The 21,797-nt window shown below is 40.7% G+C and overlaps 1 protein-coding gene across 7 annotated transcripts in view; it reads right to left on the minus strand.

The window, feature by feature from the left end:
- DYNC1I1 (dynein cytoplasmic 1 intermediate chain 1) overlaps window positions 1–21,797 on the minus strand; it is a 475,334-nt gene that overhangs the window by 240,084 nt on the left and 213,453 nt on the right. For all 7 annotated transcript variants that reach the window (XM_029233556.1, XM_029233554.1, XM_029233549.1 and 4 more), the window contains one exon: window positions 1,539–1,654. In XM_029233556.1, coding sequence (XP_029089389.1) covers window positions 1,539–1,654 — 116 coding nt within the window. The remainder of the gene's footprint in view (window positions 1–1,538; window positions 1,655–21,797) is intronic.

Consider the following 21,797-nt stretch of genomic DNA (forward strand, 5'->3'; position numbering starts at 1 on the left):
TTCTCCTATTCCAGTTGTATAACTTTATGTTATGGGTCAAATTTGGGGCTAAATAAACATACCTCAGGCTACAGCTCTGCAAATACCTCTGGCAGCAAATTAACTCAAACAAATGTTTTGGTTGGGTGACGAGGTTCTTTTTAATGATCTTCCTGATCTGCCTAGAGGCCCAAGGATAGACTAGGTGAACTCCCAAAGGCTTTTCTAACTTCGTATTTTCTGCCACATTAATATACAGTTCTCAAGTTCATTGAAATAGTTGGTTTAAAATTTCACCACCAGAGGGTGCTACTTGTTTGCTTCTAAAATTCATTTCTCATCACGTGAAAACCAGAGGCCCTGCTACCAAAGACTCATCACCAAGCCAGACAGCATTACCCAAGAAAGGTTTTCAGAAGGCCTGTAGACGGCGCTCTACTTCAAGGAATCCAATTTCACTTGTCTTTTGATGTTATGTGTTTAAAACCAAAACTGAAAAGCTCTGTAACTTGCACAAACCGAAGTGTACTGACTTATATATGCTGTAAACCAAGCACAGAATGCGAATCATTTTTCATTTTCATGGCTTTTGTTCAGTATTTACTACACAACAACAATGAACCCAGAATGCTAACATCCTCTTCACCACACCAGACAATAAAATAACAAAGTAAAAAGAGAATTTGCTTAGCTATAAAAACAGTGCTATATTCTCTAACAATGCAACCTTCACTTATCCTATTTTAAGTGCACACATCTCCTGCTTCTGCTCTGGAGTAATTTTGCTTTGGTGTAATTTTTGACTTCTAGGAAGCATTTTGATTGATTAGCTTCAACTTCTCTTATTAGTGTACTTTCACAATTTATTGGGATTTGCACATACATTTTCCACTTGATATTTTCGGGTATGCACGAAGGAGGCATGGAGTGAATTCCCATTCACCCACACGGAGATCGCATGGAAAGTCTTTTTAAATCGTGGTAAGAAATTCTAGCGTGTTGCCATCTGAATTGGCAAAGCAAGTCAGGGGTCAGCAAAGTTTTTCGGAAAAGCACCAGATTACAGTAAAGATTTCAGGCCATGTGAGTCATAAGTACTCAACCCTACCACGTAGCAAGAAAGCAGTCATATAGACACGCAGGACTGGATATGACTGTACTCCAAAACACTTTAATTTGAGGAATAGGTGGTTGGTACAGTTTGCTGACTCCTGCAAATGCTGAATCTTAATGTACACTCTTCTTATCAATAAAATTCAGAGAAGTTTCTATTACATTATCCTTTGGTGATTTTCCCCCTCCTCACACAGTGTTGACAAACTGTGGCCTCATTAAGTTATCCATTTTAAAGTTCATGGGTCCTTTGGAGGAATACCACTGGGTTTCCTCTCCAGCGTTTCCAAAACCAGAGTCAAAGGAGACTTAAGCTTTTGGTGTGTCATTATATTTGTGTCCTGTGAAGATGTCTTATGGTAAGATATGAAATCAACAAGAAGGATGTAACTCCCTGGCAATTTCTCCAGAGATCATATGGAAAGTGAACAAAAGACATAGTTTACCTTCAGACTGATGTGTAGCCAGAGGAGTCTGGGTCTCCTTGGAGTAGGACACTACCTCCCTGGGCAGGAAATCCACTTGGGTAACCTTCGACACACCCAGCTTATGCAGTCTTCGTCTAGAAGTAACAAGGGACAAACGCTTAGAGAGGGAAGGCATTCCTTGCAGAAGATCTATCAGGAATAAAACAAACAAACCCCAAATACCCACAGCTTCTCAGTACAAGGGGCAGCGTCATGAAGTTGAACTGGCCCTGGGCTGCAAGTCTGGACACTGGGGTTTGGCCCACTTTGCCCCTGTGTTGCTGGGTGGTGTCAGATAGGTCCCTCAGGCTGACCCTCACCTTTTCTATCTGCAAAACCAGGTCTTGTCCACTTCAAATGAGACCCCCTCCATTCTGAGCAACTCTGATTTTTCTTGATTAAAGGTTATAAAGGGAATTTTCATTTGTAATACAGGATTCTAGTCCCTTAGGCAAGAGGGACAAAAGAAAAGTAACGCTTCTCAAATCTGAAGAAAAAAGAGATGATTAGTGGAGTAATTTGTTCTCTATAATAGTAATGAGAGGATGATATTCCAAGGGGGAGTATAACATCTCCCATTTCTCCAGAAAAGAAACTAATCCAGATCAGCATGTGAATTTGTTTAAAGATACGCTGACATAGCACAACTTGAGTGAAAAGGGTACTGGGCTAAGAATGATAAAGTTTTAGTTTAGAATTCCCAAATGAGCCGTGACCATGTAAAAAAAATCCTTTCTGAATATTTATGGAGCACATCAATAATTTTCAGATGTCTTTCACATCCATCATGTCAACTGTCTTCATGACACCGCTATGAAGCTTCTGGGCAGATTATCACCATCTCCACTTTATGGATGAGGAAAGTGAGATTCAGTAAGAGACATTCCCAAGTATATGCAACTCATAAATGGCAGAACCAGGGAGAAAATTCTGTTGGCCTGAGTCCTGGTCCAGTGTTTTTGCCACCAAGTCAAACTCCTACCTGAGGTTCTTAATGGTGAGTTCTGAGTTACCCCCCAGATCTGCGTCACCCGGGAAACATCCACTCCTGGAGGCAGTAGGGTGTTTGCTAATCACATAAGACTAGCCCACACTTACCACTATGTGTGTGATCTTGAATAAGTTACCTAATCTCTCTGTGCCTTGGTTTCCTCAACTGTAAAATGGAGATATTACTAGTTCTTAGTACTAGGATTAGTATGGGTAATGTCTATGTACCACATACATATAATGCATATGTCATGTATATGTTATATATACACATGTACACAATTTACACACATAGATATTTTAAAATAGTTTCTGAAACATTATTTTAGTATATAGATTTAGTATCAGTATCAGACATAGTTTACTATATTTCTTTAAAATTTCCAGGAAATAGAGTATGTGTGTGTCTCTCTGAGAGAGAAAGGCAACATAACCATTTAGCCACAATTCCACATTCCCTAGCTCTCTAGGATCAATAGAAGCATACCCTTTCCATACTACTTTTTAAATTATTACTAGCAATGGCACAGACTCACAGTATTTTTTTTCAGTAGTAGTAATAATAAAATGAAAGAAAATGCATACCACAGCTGGGAATTTCCATGTACAATTTCCTAAGCATTCTAGGAAAACAAAAATTTCTTCCTTTCTATGAATCACTAAAATTGATGTAAAACCTAAGATGAGCACAGAGTAGATACAAACAAACTAAGGCTGGTTTAGAAACAAGCCCAGCTGGCTGTCTCTGCAGCCCCACTAAGCTCCACTCAGGCCTGGGCCATGTGGGCCTCACTCACTCAGATGTCTGGACCACAGAGCGTACACGAGGGTCAGGCTGGGGACCCAGCACTTCCTCCAAGCCTTCTCACACAGAATTAGGGGAAAACACACAAAATATACTAGAAACAAAATTACCAAACAAGGTAAAAGGTTCAAGGTTTCAAAGCAAGAAATTCAGGTATTATTTTAAGTCCTTCTTGGGTTAAAGAAGTATGTTTTTCTTCCTGAAATGGGTCTTTCTTGAAGCATCTGAAAAAGAAAACATGACTAGACACCCCAGGACTGCTTGAGACAAAGCCCCCTCTGCTGTTTAATAGCCTGGAGCATCTTTCTGAGGCCCCAAGAGGTTCATCTTCATCTTAGGCAAAGAGATGGAAAGGAAACATGGGCTGGTAATGTACCACCACCAATTCAAAATGGGGTCACACCCGGCATGGAGAGATCACCCTGGAGTTTAGACCTCCATGGGCATCTGTGTGAGGCCCAAAGATCTCCACAGTCCAATTAAGAAATACCTATACCTGCAGCCAGGGATTCCAGCGCCTCTTGCTAATAAGATGCAAGCATAAGCTGTAGGCCTATCTTGTTGGGTGACCAGCCATAGGCACTGGACAACGGGAAGCTGATCTGTAATTTGATAATCCACAAGGCAAGTTGAAACCAACTAGTGAGGAAGCATAGCATAATGGTTAAGCCACGTGCTCATACAGAAACTGGGTTCAAATGCCCTCTTTGTCACTTACCAGCTGAATGTATGTATGTAAAAGTTTTGGACAAGTGACAAACCCCTCTAAGCCTCATGTTTCTCATCTATAAAATGGGTATATATCATTAAATTGTTATGAAGATTAAATGAAGCTAATACTTATAAAATACTTAATTTAGCGTCTGGCACATAGTAGGTGGCTCTACTTCTATCTTTTTAACTGATTATAATAATGCTTATATTTGTTTCAAAAAATCAGAGAAGGCAGATTTATGAATGCTCTAAATTGATTTTCTAAAACAGCAGATTTGAAGATTATCTCTGACAGTAAAACATAAGAATCGCACTCCTAATTTCTTTGTATGGCACATGGGTAGGTTTTGGCTGCCTGGGAGAGTCCATTCGGTTTTCCTTTAACTTCTCGGTTTTCAAAACTTTGCTTAAAGTAGTGTGAGTACTACACAACTGTTCCCAGCCCTAGCTGTTCCAGAAAGTCTGGCAGAAGGTGGCGCCCTTCCATGGCAAAGACCTTCCTCTTAGGTGTGTTCTCCAACTGTGTCCCCACTTATGGGTCTCTCCCAGGCCAGCCTTAGGGTCTGCACATCTCAGTTGATCCAAGATCTATCCATTCATACAACCCTGTGATAGAGACTTTGAGCATCCCTAAGATACTTCTACAATTTTATCATCTGACAGAATTATCATATAACTATGTCTACAAGAGGAAATATATAGTAGTTATTTTCTTTAAAAGTACAAACACTGGGCTTCCCTGGTGGCGCAGTGGTTGAGAATCTGCCTGCTAATACAGGGGACACGGATTCGAGCCCTGGTCTGGGAGGATCCCACATGCCACGGAGCAACTAGGCCCATGAGCCACAACTACTGAGCCTGCGCGTCTGGAGCCTGTGCTCCGCAACAAGAGAGGCCGCGATAGTGAGAGGCCCGCGCACCGCGATGAAGAGTGGCCCCCGCTTGCCACAACTAGAGAAAGCCCTCGCACAGAAACGAAGACCCAACACAGCAAAAATAAATTAATTAATAAACTCCTATCCCCAACATCTTCTTTAAAAAAAAGAAAAAAGTACAAACACTGAGCATTGTGTTTCTTATTTTTGCTCAGTCTTACCAGCTCATAATTCTTTTATTCAAGGGTGCAAATTAAACTACTTAGCAAAGGAGGGGCGGGGAACCACATTGTATTGTAGAATTAATGCTACTCTAATTCCTTTTCCTTCTAATTAGGGTCTAAATTTCATGCAGGCTCTTCTGTTCTGACTCTGGGATACCTTCCTTGCTGTCCCACCATCCCTCCTGCAAAGCTCATCCCTCGTTACTACACACACACACACACACACACACACACACACACACACACTCTCTCTCTCTCTCTCTCTCTCTTCCACTATAGCCCCTGTTACATGTCACTGTCCTCTTCTCATGTCTGACTTGACTGAAACTTACTTATTTATCCCTGAGTTATCTCTGTACCCCGGGGCTTAGTTCTGTGTCAGGCACAGAGCTGGCACTAAATAAATGTTTGAGGAAGAAAGGGAAGGAAAAAGAGAAGAATGCAAGGAGGAGAAAGAAGCCATGATGCAGAAATGTAAATTGAGAATTCAATTATCTACGCCATGGCGGCCATGGCATTACTATTAAATTATAGGGTCCAGCAACTTGTGTTTTAATTACCCACCCCCACCTTCCCCACCGGTGATTCGGACGCTCACTAAAGGCTAAGCACCACTGATTTAGAAATATTAGAGTGTAGACATAGAAGCTTCATTGTTTCTAGATTCACTTGGGCCTCTCCATCCTGCAGCTTAGAGGATGAGGCCTCAGTCCCACAGAGAGGAGATGATATCTCTTGACCAAGCTTATAAAGTTCTATGAGACAGGCTGGGAGCAAAGGTGAACAAAGATGAGAGGGTAAGAGGATGAGTGTCAGACTGCAGTGTGCAAAATATTAAGGGCCTGGCAAAAGGGTCTATCCTAGATCTAAAACTAAAATGTCAGGCAGGGGATCCCAGAGACACTGGGCAATGGAACCACGGATCCCTTACTCGCTGACCTGGCCTGGTCCTAAAGTGACATGGGGCCCACATCTCCCTGGGCCAGGGCTGGACTCCCCACTAAAAGTCCTGGAGGCTTCCTCTCCAACTGGTCCTGTCAACTTGGCTGAGCAAGCTGGCTGAGCAAAGCCATATTGCACCAAAGTTGAAATGTTTCTTCAGAAAAGAAAAATCAGGTCTTGATAAAGAACAAAAATGGAAGGTATTTGAAGTTTGAGAAGGTTATTTGCCGGGGCTCATGGTGCTGAGATTTACGATCCACCACTAGCATAGTCTAATTCACTCAGGTTTGTCCACTTGCCCTCAGTTAGACATCATGCATCACAAGAAGAAAAAAACTCCCTTGCATGAATCACTGTCTCCATTCCCCTTTCTGGTTTACTTGTAATGTGTTTGCCCATCCACCAGAAGGTTAGCGTGACTTTTCTAGCTACTTGCAGAGTTTCATTATCCAAGGAAGATGAAGCTCAAAACGCGACTTCATCATGCTCTATGATGTCTACCAACGTGGAAGAAAGTTACGGGTTATACAGACTTACTCCCAAATAAAAGGATGAGAAGCATATACATAGCAGTTGGAATTCTAATAAATATAAACTCTTTGGCTCTTCTCCCATTTCAAAGATGAAGGAAATTTTAAGAGAGACCTTACTGACATTTTAAAATGCAGTTAATATTTAAACATTATTTTTAATAATACAGAGAATAAATACTTGCAAAGCACAGATTTATCTACCAAAGTGGGATACTCTGGTTTTGTCCCTATTTTTGAAAAATCCTATATTCCTTTGAAAGCGATGAACAACAGAACTTCAGCTTCTGAAGTCACTGCATCTGTGACCTGAAAATATGCAGTCACTGTTTCATGCGTACATGTGAAGTGCTAAAAAAAAAAAAAAAAAAAAAAAAACTAGATTTCAAAGAAACTACTGTTAGGCTGCCTTTAAGAATTAAATAGGAAAATGACTTTTTTTTTCTTTTTTGCGGTACACGGGCCTCTCACTGTTGTGGCCTCTCCCGTTGCAGAGCATAGGATCCGGATGCGCAGGCTCATAGGCCATGGCTCATGGGCCCAGCCGCTCTGCGGCATGTGGGATCCTCCCGGACCGGGGCACGAACCCGTGTCCCCTGCATCGGCAGGCGGACTCTCAACCACTGCACCACCAGGGAAGCCCAGGAAAATGATTTTGACACGACAAAGATATGTGTGGGGGCTGGTTTGGGATAGCAAGGATCAAAAAGCAGAGCTCTTTGATCAGAGACTTAAGATCAAGGCTGTCTTCATTTTTTTTAATTGAAATAAAATTTACATACTCTAAAATCTCCTCTTTAAAGTATACAATTGAGTGGTTTTTAGTACATACACAAACTCGTATAACCTCACATTTGCAATTACACAAACTTTTCGTTACCTCCAAAAGAAATCCTGTACTCATTGGGAGTCACTCCCTCAATTCTCCCTCCTTCAGCCTCTGGAAACCACTAACCTACTTCTACTTTCATATAAATGGAATATTACAGTATGTGACCTTTTGGGTCTCACTTCTTTTCACTTAGTTTGTTTTAAGGTTCATCACTTTATACCATGTATCAGAATGTCATTCCTTTTTATTGATAAATAATATCCCATTGTATGGATATACCACATTCTTTTTAATCCACCCATCAGTTGGTGGACACTTGGGTTGTTTCCATTTCTGTCTATTAAGAACAATGCTGCTATGAACATTTGTGTACAAGTTTTTGTGTGGGTGTATGGTTTCAATTCTCTTGGAATTGAATTCTTTTTGAATTGGTATATATCTAAGAGTGGAACTGCTGGGTTATATGGTAATTCTATGTTTAACTTGTTGAGAAACTGCCACACTGTTTTCCAAAGTAGCTGTACCATTTTACATTCTCATTAGCAGTATACAAGGATTCCAATTTCTCTACATCCTTGTCAACCCTTATTATTATCTGTCTTTTTGCATTATAGCCATCCTAGTCTATGTGAAGTAGTATCTCATTGGGATTTTGATTTGAACTTCCCTGATGGCTAATGATGTTGAGCATCTTTTCATGTGCTTATTGGCCATCTACATATCTTTTTTCAAGAAATGCCTATTTAAATTCTTTGCCCATTTTAAAATTTGGTTTTTTGTCTTTTTATTGTTGAGTTGTAAAAGATTTTTATATATTCTGGATACTAGACTCTCATCAGATATATTATTTGCAAATATTTTATCCCATTCTGTGGGTTGTCTTTTCACTTTCTTGATGGTGCCTTTTGAAGTACAAAAGTTTTAAATTTTAATAAAGTCCGATTCATCTATTTTTTCATTAGCTGCTTGTGCTTTTGGTGAAATATCTAAGAAACCACTGCCCAATCCAAGGTCACAAAGATTTACAGCTACGTTTTCTCCTAAGGGTTTTATAATTTTAGCTCTTACATTTAGGTCTCTGGTCTATTTTGAATTAATGTTCCATATATGTGTAGTAGGGGGGTTCAACTTCATTCTTTTGCATATGGATATCCAGTTGACCATGCTTAATTTTTCTTAATGTTCAGTGGCAAGATTGAGCAGGGGAGCAGAGAAAGGCTTTGTCATGAATACTGCTCCTTGGTGATGCCCATGGGCCCCAAGCAGTAGCCAAATCTGACTGTGGGAGGATAGATTCAAGAGGAGGCACCTCATCACCTGAGAGCTTCCCAGGGGTCATGAAAGCCTTCAGAGCACCTGAGCATGTCATCCATCACTGGCATTAGCATCATCAAATTCTTCCCGAATCAGTTAGACACAATACAACTCATATTCTGATGCTCTAATTTCGGACCACAGTGAATTCTATGCAGCAAACTTGATGTTCCTGCATTTCATACTCAAATAAGTGAAGGAAACTGCACTAATATTGCGGTACTATCTCTATTGGACTTATAAGGGAACCCAATAATATCGGAGATCTGGCTCCAGACTAATAAAGTGTTAAGCAAGAGGCTGCTGTGTTAATTTCAGATGCCATCAGCTGATCCTCAAAGATGCACGTATATCAGAGTGGATGATTCATCTTCTAACCCATCACCAATATTGGGACGTTGACTACCCTCACACTAGAATTTCTGTTTTAATGTCACAGTACAAGAGCCTATATGAAGATAAAGAAAAGCCACAATAAGAATATACCAAGCATCTAAGAAACTCTTCCAATTTTACAAATTGTGAATCACGAAGACTCTCAATAATGGTCTCTGAATAGCAGTCTCATAGTGTTCAGTGACTGGAAATTATAATGTTGAGGATACACTGGTTAAACCTGGTGGCAGAAGTGTGGGCCGTAAGGTGGCAGAGTCAGGAGCTCGGATCAGAAGCCAGGAAACAAAAGGGGTCATTGTACTAATGGGCAGTCTCTGGAGCAGGGAAGAAACCTGGAAGTCAAGCAGATAACACCAGGAGCGGATGTTCCCAGAGACAAGGAGTTATTTGGCCAGATGCCAAAGTAGGTCAAGGCCAAGGAATAAAAGAATGTCTGCACTGGGTCCAGATTCAACCCTGCTGGGTTTTATTCCTGCTTATCTGCATGTGAGTATTTCATCCCCAACACACATTAATGGTGCTGCCAGTGACTTTCTTCTCCTGGTGCTGCTTATAAAATTCCTTGAGGCCTCTCAAAGAAGACCCCCTTAAGACAGTGAAAGTGATAATGGTGCCACTTTCTTCGTTGTCCAAAAATTTTATGTGGGTGCCCACAAAGGACTTGACAACTGGCACAGGAACTATTTCAGCCAACATCCTTATCAGCAACCACAAACCATTTCTGAAGCACAGAACCATGCCAGATCCTTACAATAAAGAGAGGATGAGGAGATTGAACATACACAACAAAAAGCAAATAAGAATGAAAGGTAATAAGAGCCAACATGAGCAATTCACATAATCAGTGGGACAGGAGAGTATAATAGGCAGATTACTATGTGTTTAGGTAAATGAAGCAAGTTTCGCTGAGAACCAAAGGCCTGGTGTAAGTCTTGAAGGATAGGCAGAACTCAGTTGTAGAAAGGAATGAGGAGGGTGCTCCAGGCAGAAGGCGCTATATATGCAAAGATCTAAAGACTGAATTCACATTTTATGCCTGAAAGACCAGGTTTTCAGAATAGAAGTTTTACACTGAGTAGCAGTGGAAGATAAATTTAGAGGTACACTAAGGCCAGATGATTAGAGGGCTTTAAATCTCAGGCTAAAGATCTTGCACTTTATGCTGTAGACAATGAGGAATTACTGAAAGTTACTAACAAACTGACGGCTTCAAAGAGACATTTAAAGTGAAGCAACTATGTGAAGAATGGAGTCTCAATCTCCCCCTTTGACAAATGAGCGACCAGAGTCTATGTGTGGGGCCTCAGAAGCTGAGGTGGAGAAAAAGGGGAACTGAGAAAGGATCTACAAACAGAGGCCGGATGGGTTCAGTAACTAAACAAAGAATCCCGGCAAAGCACTAAATCAAAGTGGGAATGACTACTGGATTTGTGGAAAAGCGGTCCCGGGTGATAAGAAGGCACTCAGTGGTGATGCCACTGGGAACAGAAAGAAAATGCTGTAGTTTGGTGATGTTGGAAAAGAATTAAGGCAGTTCATTTGGTATGGAAGGTGAAAGAAAAGGAATAAATTGGAGATTATATCAAGGCTTCATGCCTTATGGGAAGAAAGTAAGTAGTGTTAACTGGAAGACATTGGGGAATCCTGAGAAAGTTCTGCTTTGGGATAAAAATGAGTACCTCAGTGGATGAGTTTATAGTGAGGAGTTTTCCAATTGTATGAAGTTTAAGACCAAAGCTATGAAAAGAAGACAAAGCAGAAAATGTGGTCCTGGCAACCACCCACCTAGAGCCACATGGGAAAATACTGCATCCATAGAAGAAGAGCACATAGAGACCTAAGGACATAGAAACTCATGAAATATGAAAGAAGTTTTTAAAAATGACAAAGGTCAACTTGTTTTCCCAACACTGTATACTGGTCTAATTAGGTGTGACATACTGAGGACTGGCTCCTAGAGTCGAGAATGGGACACCACACGGAGGAAAGGTGGAGATGGGGTACCACACGGAGGACGTGAGCCTAGCATTGAAGCCCCTTCACACACAATTTATCCCTTCTGTTCAGAGTGGGTGTTTTTCTCCAAGGCCTGAGAAGCAGCTTGATGGTTGACCTTTTCCAATTACCTCAAGGAGGATCAGTTTCCATTTTCTATGTTCACATTTAAAAAATCATTTGAGGAAGTATTTATCTCATTTCGATGATATTTGTCTCTTACTGTGCAGAGATATTAGTCTGGCAGCTAAACCATTTTTCCTGAACAGAAGCAAATGTCAAGTCTGGCTCAGTCAACAGGCACAGTTAAAGGGTCTGCCTTAAACTTCATCACACAAGTAAATCTTGCAAACTCCCAGGATGAGAGAAGAATCAAAATAGTCATGGTTATAACAGAGCTTGGCAATATTGGTGGGAGTTCTGCTATCAAGTGCCCACTTTACAAAGGAAACTGAAAGTTCAGAATTATAAGATCAAAAGGTACGGAAGTGCGTTTTCTCCAGTATTGCATATAAAGGACAACAATGATATAAAAATTTTGTAGATTGGCCTTTTATTGACTTGATGTTTATGAAAAACCTTCTGTAGAAGTGGTAACTTCCAACTTTATAAAGCTATAAAATTACAGAAATCTTTAAGTCACTGAGTACCAAACTATAAGCATACATCCCTCCCAACTGACCATATTAATTTTTCTGAAACGCAATAATAAAAGGAATATTGTTTTATGAAAGTCCAGCTGCAAGTGTGGAACAAAAAATATCCCATAATTGCTTATTCAAGGTTCTTGAGGGTAGAGAACAAAGTCGAGCAGGTAACAGCTCTCAAGAAATGTTTGGGGACTTGATAAAGGAATATTACAAGAGGTAAACAAAGTGTTTTCTCCCTCTCTTGTAACAAAATTTTTATTGGATCTGTTAAAACCAATTTATTGAAGTTTTTCATGGGTCAGAATTCATTCTATGCTTAAAGATTCCGAAATGCATTTTAGCATTACCTTCTGATACACCACACACACACACACACACACACACCCCCCAAACTGCTGTTTCATATTTTAATTTCTGTAGAAAGTGTGATTAGGTGTTATTGAAAAGGCAGAGACTGTCAGTTTGATAAAAATACAATCCACATCATTCTCAAGAAAATTGCAGGTACTGTGTACATGGGAAACCGTAAAAATTAATTGAAACCAGAGATCTAAACATAATGCATAAGAATATTTGAAAAAACATGGAGAATAAGCCAAAAGAGGCCTACTTTATCAAAGGCTAATGAGATTATTACTGTTCTGCTAGGCAAATGAAAATAACCTGAAAACATGAAAAGACCTCTAGGACTGGCAGGTGAGATTTTCTCAAACACCTACCACCATCTTGAAGGATATGTGTTTTTTCTGGTGCCTTTAGAGAGTTGGTTTAACTTCTCTTCTTAACAGAGTGATCACTCTGTCCTGCCACAGCAGTTGGGGATGGTGCGTGGTGGATTCAGGAGTAACACTCACCCTCTCTTTCCGCCAAAACAAGAGGCAGAAGAGAAGGCTGAGAGAAGAAGAGGTCACCACCACCTTCTAACAAAGTCTCCCAAGGACTGAAGGAACCTCTAAGTTCCTCCTTGAGGGAAGGAACGGCCAAGTCCTTCATGGCTTCAGTTTTTCCTCATTCTCGCTTTGCTTCCAACTATTTCAAAAACCCTACTAAGGGTTTAATATACTAAGACATAGAGGAAATATAATTGTGAGGCTTCAATAAAATCGGAAGCTACTAAATATTCCTATATGTTATTGAGCTTAACAATTTGATGTGAAGGGCCACAAAACACTCTCATTACTCACTGATGTCTGCTCATCATTGAGAATCTCTGTCTCCCTCCCCGACTCCCCTTTTGCTGACTCAACACATCTCCCTAAAGACCGGAAATCTCATGGTGGCATTTGCCTGTATGTTCCCTTCATAAAACAACAAAAAACATTTGAAATATAATCCTTCCCTCAAACTTGCCCATTGCAACTCCAAATTTCAATGACATTTATTCACTTCCCAGTCAATATAGACTTTCTATCCCGTGATCTTTTAACTTATTCTTTTTATCTCATTATTTCATTTTTCACTTCTACCATCTTCAATTCACTCAATTATTATAATAGCCTAAGAAATAAAAGTATTTTGGGTTCTTTCATAAGCAAGTGCCTGGTGAAGAATGAGTTACACTTATTTTCTCACTTTATTTACAATTTTCTTGAAGCTATTTTTTCACCCTGATTTCTCTATGTTGCCACTTGTTTTGCTGATCACATAGCTAACATACAAAGCATACAAAAGTGAACCATTTGTCCTCCTGGCCAAGATGGAGTAACAGAGACCAGATTTATCCTCCACCTGAAACAACCAAAAAAAAGGGCAGCAGTTTGAATGAAACAACAGTTTGCAAGACACTAAAGGTCAAGCAATGAAGGAAAGGGATACATGAGAGCAGGGAAACGTATGATGAGTCCTATAATTCCCCATACTCACTGCATTGAGAGTTTTAAGGCCATCTGTGATGCAGGGAGAGAGCCCAAGTGAAATGCAGCAGACTCATTAAGTGGAGGAGACAGAGCTAAGAGTCCAGGGAGACCACAGCAGCTAGACTTTACAGTACAAAATAACAGAGAAAAGAAAACTCACAAAGAGAAAACCTACACCTTCAGAGGATACCCTTGAGGATTCAGCTTAGTACTGATCAGCACATGTATCTGAGGAAACCACCTGAGGCCAAGGGAAGAACTACCTGAAGGAATTAGAGGTAACAGTTCTGGGCACTCACAGAGGAACAGGAATGTGCCTGTTCCCACCCACCTGTTCCCAGGCAGGAAAACCTCAAGATGTATGGGGCATTGTATAGAATGCACATAAGGGTCTTGCCTCAACAGCAGAATTAATTAGCCATAGACTGAGTACTGCTCCAGTCCCAACTAACAAACCATAAAAACAAGACTTGAAAGAGTTTCCAAGTGAACTGACTGTATCTCAGAACAAATCTCAAGATGTATAGGAATTCAAATATATCTAACACCTAACCAAGTAATATTCACAATGTCTGACATCAATCAAAAATCAGCAGACATGCAAAGAAGAAGGAAAACATAACTACAATGAAGAGAGAAGTCAATCAATTGAAACTGATCCAAAACTAATACAGATGATGGGATAGCAAGTGAGGATATTAGTTAATAAAACTGTATTTCATGTGTTAAAAATTTGAGTAGAAACAATGGAAGATTTTTTTTAAAGACACAAACTGAACTTTTAGAGATGAAAATTACAATGTATGGAATTATAAATTTACTGAGTAGGCTTCATGGAATATTAGAAATTGCAAAACAAAAGATTAGTGAACACAAAATATATCAATAGAAACTATCCAAAATAAAACACAGGTAGTAAAGGAAAAGTAGATGGAGCAAGTTAACTGTGGGAAAACCTCAAGTTACCTCATATATATGTCATTTGAGTCCCCAGAAGAAGAGAGAATAGAAAAAAATTTTTTTTAAATAATGGACACATTTTTCCATATTTGTTGAAAACTATAAGCCCAATGATCCAAGAATCTCAATGAATCCCAAGCATAGGAATCATGAAGAGAACTACATCTAGGTATATCATAATCAAATTGTTCAAAATCGATGAAAAAGAGAACACTGCAAAAGCACCCAGGAAAAAAAACATTATACTCAGAGAAATAAAGAAAGGGATGAGAGTATATTTCTGGTCAAAAACAATGCAAGTGAGAAGACAATGAAGCAACATTTCTGAGGTACTGGAAGAAAAAGACTGTCAACCTAGAATTCTATACTCAGTTAAAACATATGTCAAAAATAAAGATATAACAAAGACGTTTAAGACATAAAAACTAAAAGAATGCCTTAACAGAAGATCCTAACTATAAGAAGTGTTAAAGGACATCTACCAGACAGAAGGAAAATGATGCCAGATGGAAATATGGATCTACACCAAGGAAGGACATCAGGAAAGTATTGACTACATGGGTAAATACCTAAGATATTTTCCTTATTAGTTAAATCTCTTTCAAAGATAACTGGCTGATCAAGATGGTGGAGTAGAGGGATGTGGAACTCACCCCACACCATATACACATCAAAAACACATCTACATGTGGAACAATTCTCACTGGAAACTAGCAGAAAGACTCCTGTACAACAAAGGCTGTAAGAAAGATGGAACTGGGTAGGAAAGGAAGAGACGCCATCAGGTCAGGACCTGTACTCCTGGGAGGGGGCTCAGAGGACAAGGGAGATTACATGGGTGGAGATCCTCCCTGGGAGTGAGTTCTTCAAGCCACATGTTGGGCCCCCCAGCCCTGGGGTCCAACACAGGGAAGATGAGCTCCTTTGGCTGGTTGGAGGGCCAAAGGGACTGGCAGGAGGGCTGTGGGAAGCACAGACAAGTGAAGCATGAGGAGCACATGCACGAGTGCTTACTCCCAAAGCAAGGTAGAGAAGGCGTATTGGAACCGCGCAGGCAGCTGACTGGTTTACTGCAACTACCCTGGGTGCCTGCCCCTGCCTGAGCCAAGCTAATGCTCCAGCCCCACTTACTTCACATTGCAGCTCCACACTGGAGCGAGGGCTGCCACAGCTGAGGAGAGAGTTCAGCCATCAGACACAGCAGTGGCTCAGACCTGAGGCAGCGTCTGAAAAGGGCAGGGGCAGCCATTACTGGCACTCGCACAGGCCGTGCATCAGAAGCAGCCCTGACCTCTGGTCACGGCCAGACCACTGCAGCCCATGCCGCAACACATGTGAAGGGCCCACACGGGCACTGCCTGCCCTGCAGCACAGCTCCGCACCAGGGTGGCCGTGGTACAGACTGAGGGAAGAGAATGGACATGAAGGATAAAGAAGACTCAGACCCCAGAGCAGGGTCTGAGCAGGGTGGGGGCAGCCATTACTGGCAACTGCACAGGCAGAGCATCACAAGCAGCCCCAACCTCTGTATGGAGCCACACTGCTGCAGTCTGTGCCCCATCACACCAAAAGCCTGCACGGGCGCCTCTTGTTCCAGCACTGCTCCCCTCTGGGGCAGAAGTCCTGGTGCTGGGAGCAGGAAGAGCTCACACTGAAAGGGAACAGAGCCAGCACAGACCTGACCCCTCAGAGCTTCTGCCTCAGCAAGTTGGGACCTGACCCTGCTCCCAATAGGGTGGAGACAACCACTGAGCAAATGGTAAGCCCGGGCTCACACCTGACCCCAGCCAAAGCCCCTTTCTCCAGCTCCACCTCCAACCCAGGTGATACCTGCCAGCACACCGTGAGGAAAGACATAACTTGTGTTCACATCGAATCTAGCTCCCAACCAAAGCTACCAGGCACACACAGACAGTAGAGGGACACACCCACATGAGGACACCCCTTCAAGACTACAATAGGTAACTATTTCACCTAATTTCATAGAGACAGAGAAAGTTAAGCAAAATGATAAGACAGAGGAACTGGTCTCAATTGAAACAGCAAAAGAAAAAACCTGAAAAAAATAAATAATGAAATAGAAATAAACAATATACCAGGTAAATAATTCAAAGCAGTAGTAATAAAAATGCTAACTGAATTAGGGAAAGGAATAAACAGAGTGAGAATTTTAACAAGGAACTAGAAAGTGTAAAAAAGGACCAGAACTGACGAATACAATAACTGAAATGAAAAACACACTAGAAGGAATGAATAGCAAATTAGGCAATACAGAAGAATGCACAAGTGATCTGGAAGACAGAATAATGGAAATCACCCAATTAGGACAGCAAAAAGAAAATTAAAATTAAAAAATGAGAAGAGTTTAAGAGATCTCTGAGATAAAATGAAGCATACCAACATTCACATTATAGGGGCCCCAGAAGGAGAGGAGAGAGAGAAGGGGATCAAAAACGTATTTGATGAAATCATGCCTGAAAATTTCTCAAACCTGAAGAAGGAAACGAATATCCAGGTACAGAAAGTACAGAGGGTCCCAAACAAGGTGAGCCCAAACAGACACATACCAAGACATATCATAATTTAAAATGGCAAAAGTAAAAGAAAAAAAAAAGAAATTCTAAAGGTAGCAAGAGAAAAACAAAGAGTCATATACAAGGGAACCCCCATAAGACTATCTGATGATTTTTCTGAAGAAATTTTGCAGGCCAAAAGGGAGTGGGGCATGATATATTCAAAGTCCCGAAAAGGAAAAACCTGCAATCTAGAATAGTCAACCCAGCAAAATTATCATTTAGAATTGAAGGAGAGACAAAGAACTTCTCAGACAAGTAAAAACTAAAAGAATTCATCAATACTAAACCTACCCTATAAGAAATGTTAAAGGGTATTCTCTAAGTGGTAAAGAAAAGGCTATAACAAGAAGAATCTATAGGAAAGAAAAAATCTCACTAGTAAAGGCAAACATATAGTAAATGCTAAAGATCAAACACTTAAATAAGCTAGGATAAAGATTTTTAAAAATCATTAAGTATAACTACAATAAACAGTTAAGGGATAAACATGAAAATGTAAAATATGACATCAAAAACACAAAATGTGGGAGAGAGGAGTAAAAAAAAAAATGTAGATCCTTTAAAATGTGTTTCAACTTAAATGACTACCAGATTAAAACAAGTACATATAGTTAAAGGTCAGCATATATGAACTCCATAGTAATCACAAATCAAAAACTTACGATACACAAAAACAGAGAGAAAGGAACACAAGCATACAACTAATGAAAAGTATCAAACCTCAAGGGAATAAACAAAAAGAAGAACACAGAAGAACTACAAAGCCAACAAGAAAACAAGTAATAAAATGGAAATAAGTACATACCTATTAATAATTACTTTAAATGTTAATGGACTAAATGCTCTAATCAAAAGACAAAAGGTGGCTGACTGAATAAAAAACAACACCTATCTATATACTACTTACAAAAGACTCACTTCAGAGCTAAAGACAAACACAGACTGAAAGGGAGAGGATGGTAAAAGATATTTCATGCCAACAAAACTCGCAAGAAAGCAGGAGTAGCAATACCCGTATCAGACAAAATAGACTTTAAACAAAGTCCATAAAGAAAGACAAAGAAGCACATTATATAATGATAAAGGGATCAATACAAAAAGGATATTACACCTGTTAACATATATGCCCTCGGGCTTCCCTGGTGGGGCAGTGGTTAAGAATCCGCCTGCCAATGCAGGGGACATGGGTTCAAGCCCTGGTCCGGGAAGATCCCACATGCTGTGGAGCATCTAAGCCCATGAGCCACAACTACTGAGCCCACGTGCCACATCTACTGAAGCCCATGCGCTCTACAGCCCGTGCTCCACCACAAGAGAAGCCACTGCAATGAGAAGCCCGTGCACTGCAACGAAGAGTAGGCCCCCCCCCCGCTCGCTGCAACTAGAGAAAGCCCACGCACAGCAACAAAGACCCAACACAGCCAAAAATAATAAATAAATTTTTAAAAAAAAACATATATGCCCTCAATATAGGAGCACCTAAATATACAAAACAAATACTAACAGTCATAAAGAAAGAAATTGCCAGGAATACAATAACAGTAGGAGACTTTAACACCCCACAGACATCAATGGACAGATTTTCCAGACAGAAAATCAACAGGGAAACATAGTCTTAAATGACACACTAGACAAGTTGAACTTAATGGAATCTATAGGACATTCCATCCAATAACAGCAGAATACACATTCTTTTCAAGTGCACATGGAATGTTTTCCAAGATAGATCACATCCTAGGCCACAAAACTAGTGTCAACAAATTTAAGAGAATATAATTATACAAGCATTTTTTTCTGACCACAATATGAAACTAGAAATCAATTACAGAAAGAAAATGGGAAAAAAACAAACACAGGGGACTAAATAACATGCTACTAAAAAAAAATGGCAGGCTTCCCTGGTGGCACAGTAGTTGAGACTCCACCTGCCGATGCAGGGGACACGGGTTCGTGCCCCGGTTCAGGAAGATCCCACATGCTGCGGAGCGGCTGGGCCCGTGAGCCATGGCCGCTGAGCCTGCGCGTCTGGAGCCTGTGCTCCGCAACGGGAGAGGCCCGCGTACCACAAAAGAAAAAAAAAAAGGCTCAATGAAGAAATCAAAGAGAAAATCAGAAAATACCTTGAGACAAATGGAAATGGAAACACATGTTCCAAATCTATGGGATGCAGCAAAATCACTTTTATGAGGAAAGCTTATAGTGATACAGACCTTCCTCAAGAAACAAGAAAAATCTCAAATAAACAACATAACTTACCATCTAAAGGACTTAGAAAAAGAACAAAGAAAGCCCAAAGCCAGCGGAGGGAAGGAAACAATAAAGATCAGACAGGAAATAAATAAAATAGAGACAAAGAAACAATAGAGAAAATCAATGAAACCACAAGTTGGTTTTCTGAAAAGATAAAATTGATAAACTTTTAGCCAGACTCATCAAGAACAAAAGAGAGAGAACCCAAATAAACAAAATAAGAAATGAAAGAGGTGAAATAACAACCAACCACAGAGATAACAAAAAAATCGTAAGATATACTATGAACAGTTATATGCCAACAAACCAAGTGTTGTCAAGAATGTGGAGGAACTGAGGCTCACATACACTACTAGTGAGAATGTATATAATGGGAAAGCCACTTTGAAAACAGTTTGACATTTTAAGTTAAATATACATTCTCTATACAATTCAGCCATTATACTTTGTGATATTTACCCAAAAGAAATGAAAGCATACTGCATAAAAATATTTCTACATGAACGCTCATAGCATTTTTATTTGTAATGGGGAAAACTGGAAACAACCCAAATGTACACCAAAAAGTGACCGGATAAGTGGAACCACAGAGTTGGCACCGCACGCAATACCTTTGTGGACTGTGTGTTCCTCGAGGACAAGGAAATCAAAGCAGAGCAAAGTGCCTGGAACATAAGGTCTGTGCTGTTTCTCATTCGAGTCTGGATTTCTACCCACCAGAGTTATACAAACCTTAAAATATAAGATTGAGGTATTTATGCCTTGTGTCTTTTTTGCACCTTAATTCACTGGCAAGCAACCCTCGTACCAAGTTGAGAGCCGTGTGGCTGACAGGGTCTTGATGCTCCAGCCGGGTGTCAGGCCTGAGGCTCTGAGGTGGGAGAGCCAAGTTCAGGACATTGGACCACCACAGACCTCCTGGTCCTATGTAATATCAATCGGTGAGAGCTCTCCCAGAGATCTCTGTCTCAACCCTAAGACCCAGCTCCACTCAACGACCAGAAAGCTCCAGTACTGGACACCCCATGCCAGACAACTAGCAAGACAGGAATACAACCCCACCCATTACCACAGTGGCTGCCTAAAATCGTACTAAGTTCACAGACACCCCAAAACACACTACCAGATGCGGTCCTGCCCACCAGAAAGACAAGATCCAGCCTCATCCACCAGAACACAGGCACCAGTCCTCTCTACCAGGAAGCCTACACAACCCACTGAACCAACCCGACCCACTAGGGGCAGAAGCCAAAAGCAACAGAACTATGAACCTGCAGCCTGCAAAAAGGAGACCCCAAACACAATAAGCTGGGCAAAATGAGAAGACACAGAAATACGCAGCAGATGAAGGAGCAAGGCAAAAACCCACCAGACCAAACAAATGAAGAGGAAATGGGAAGTCTACCTGAAAAAGAATTCAGAGTAATGATAGTAAAGATGATCCAAAATCCTGGAAATAGAATGGAGAAAATACAAGAAACATTTAACAAGGACCTAGAAAAACTAAAGAGCAAAGGAACAATGATGAACAGCACAATAAATGAAATAAAAAATTCTCTAGAACGAATCAATAGCAGAATGACTAAGGAAGAAGAATGGATAAGTGACCTGGAAGATAAAATAGTGGAAATAACTACCACAGAGCAGAATAAAGAAAAAAGAATGAAAAGAATTGAGGACAGGGCTTCCCTGGTGGCGCAGTGGTTGAGAGTCCGGCTGCTGATGCAGGGGACACGGGTTCGTGCCCCGGTCCAGGAAGATCCCACATGCTGCGGAGTGTTTGGGCCCGTGAGCCATGACCTCTGAGCCTGCGCGTCTGGAGCCTGTGCTCTGCGGGGGGAGAGACCACAATAGTGAGAGGCCCACGTACCGCAAAAAAAAAGAATTGAGGACAGTCTCAGAGACCTCTGGGGCAACAATAAATGCAACAACATTCAAATTATAGGGGTCCTAGAAGAAGAAGAGAAAAAGAAAGGGACTGAGACAGTATTTGAAGAGATTATAGTTGAAAACTTCCCTAATATGGGAAAGGAAATAGTCAAGTCCAGAAAGCACAGAGAGTCCCATACAGGATAAATCCAAGGAAAAACATGCCAAGACACATATTAATCAAACTATCAAAAATTAAATACAAAGAAAAATATTAAAAGCAGCAAGGGAAAAGCAACAAATAACATACAAGGGAATCCCCATAAGGCTAACAGCTGATCTTTCAGCAGAAACTCTGCAAGCCAGAAGGGAGTGGCAGGACATATTTAAAGTGATGAAAAGGAAAAAGCTATAACCAAGATTACTCTACCCAGCAAGGATCTCATTCAGATTCAACAGA

This window comes from Monodon monoceros, unplaced genomic scaffold (genome assembly GCF_005190385.1).
Source record: "Monodon monoceros isolate NGI ecotype Baffin Bay Population unplaced genomic scaffold, NGI_Narwhal_1 Super_Scaffold_2, whole genome shotgun sequence".
NCBI classification, from domain to species: Eukaryota; Metazoa; Chordata; class Mammalia; order Artiodactyla; family Monodontidae; genus Monodon; species Monodon monoceros.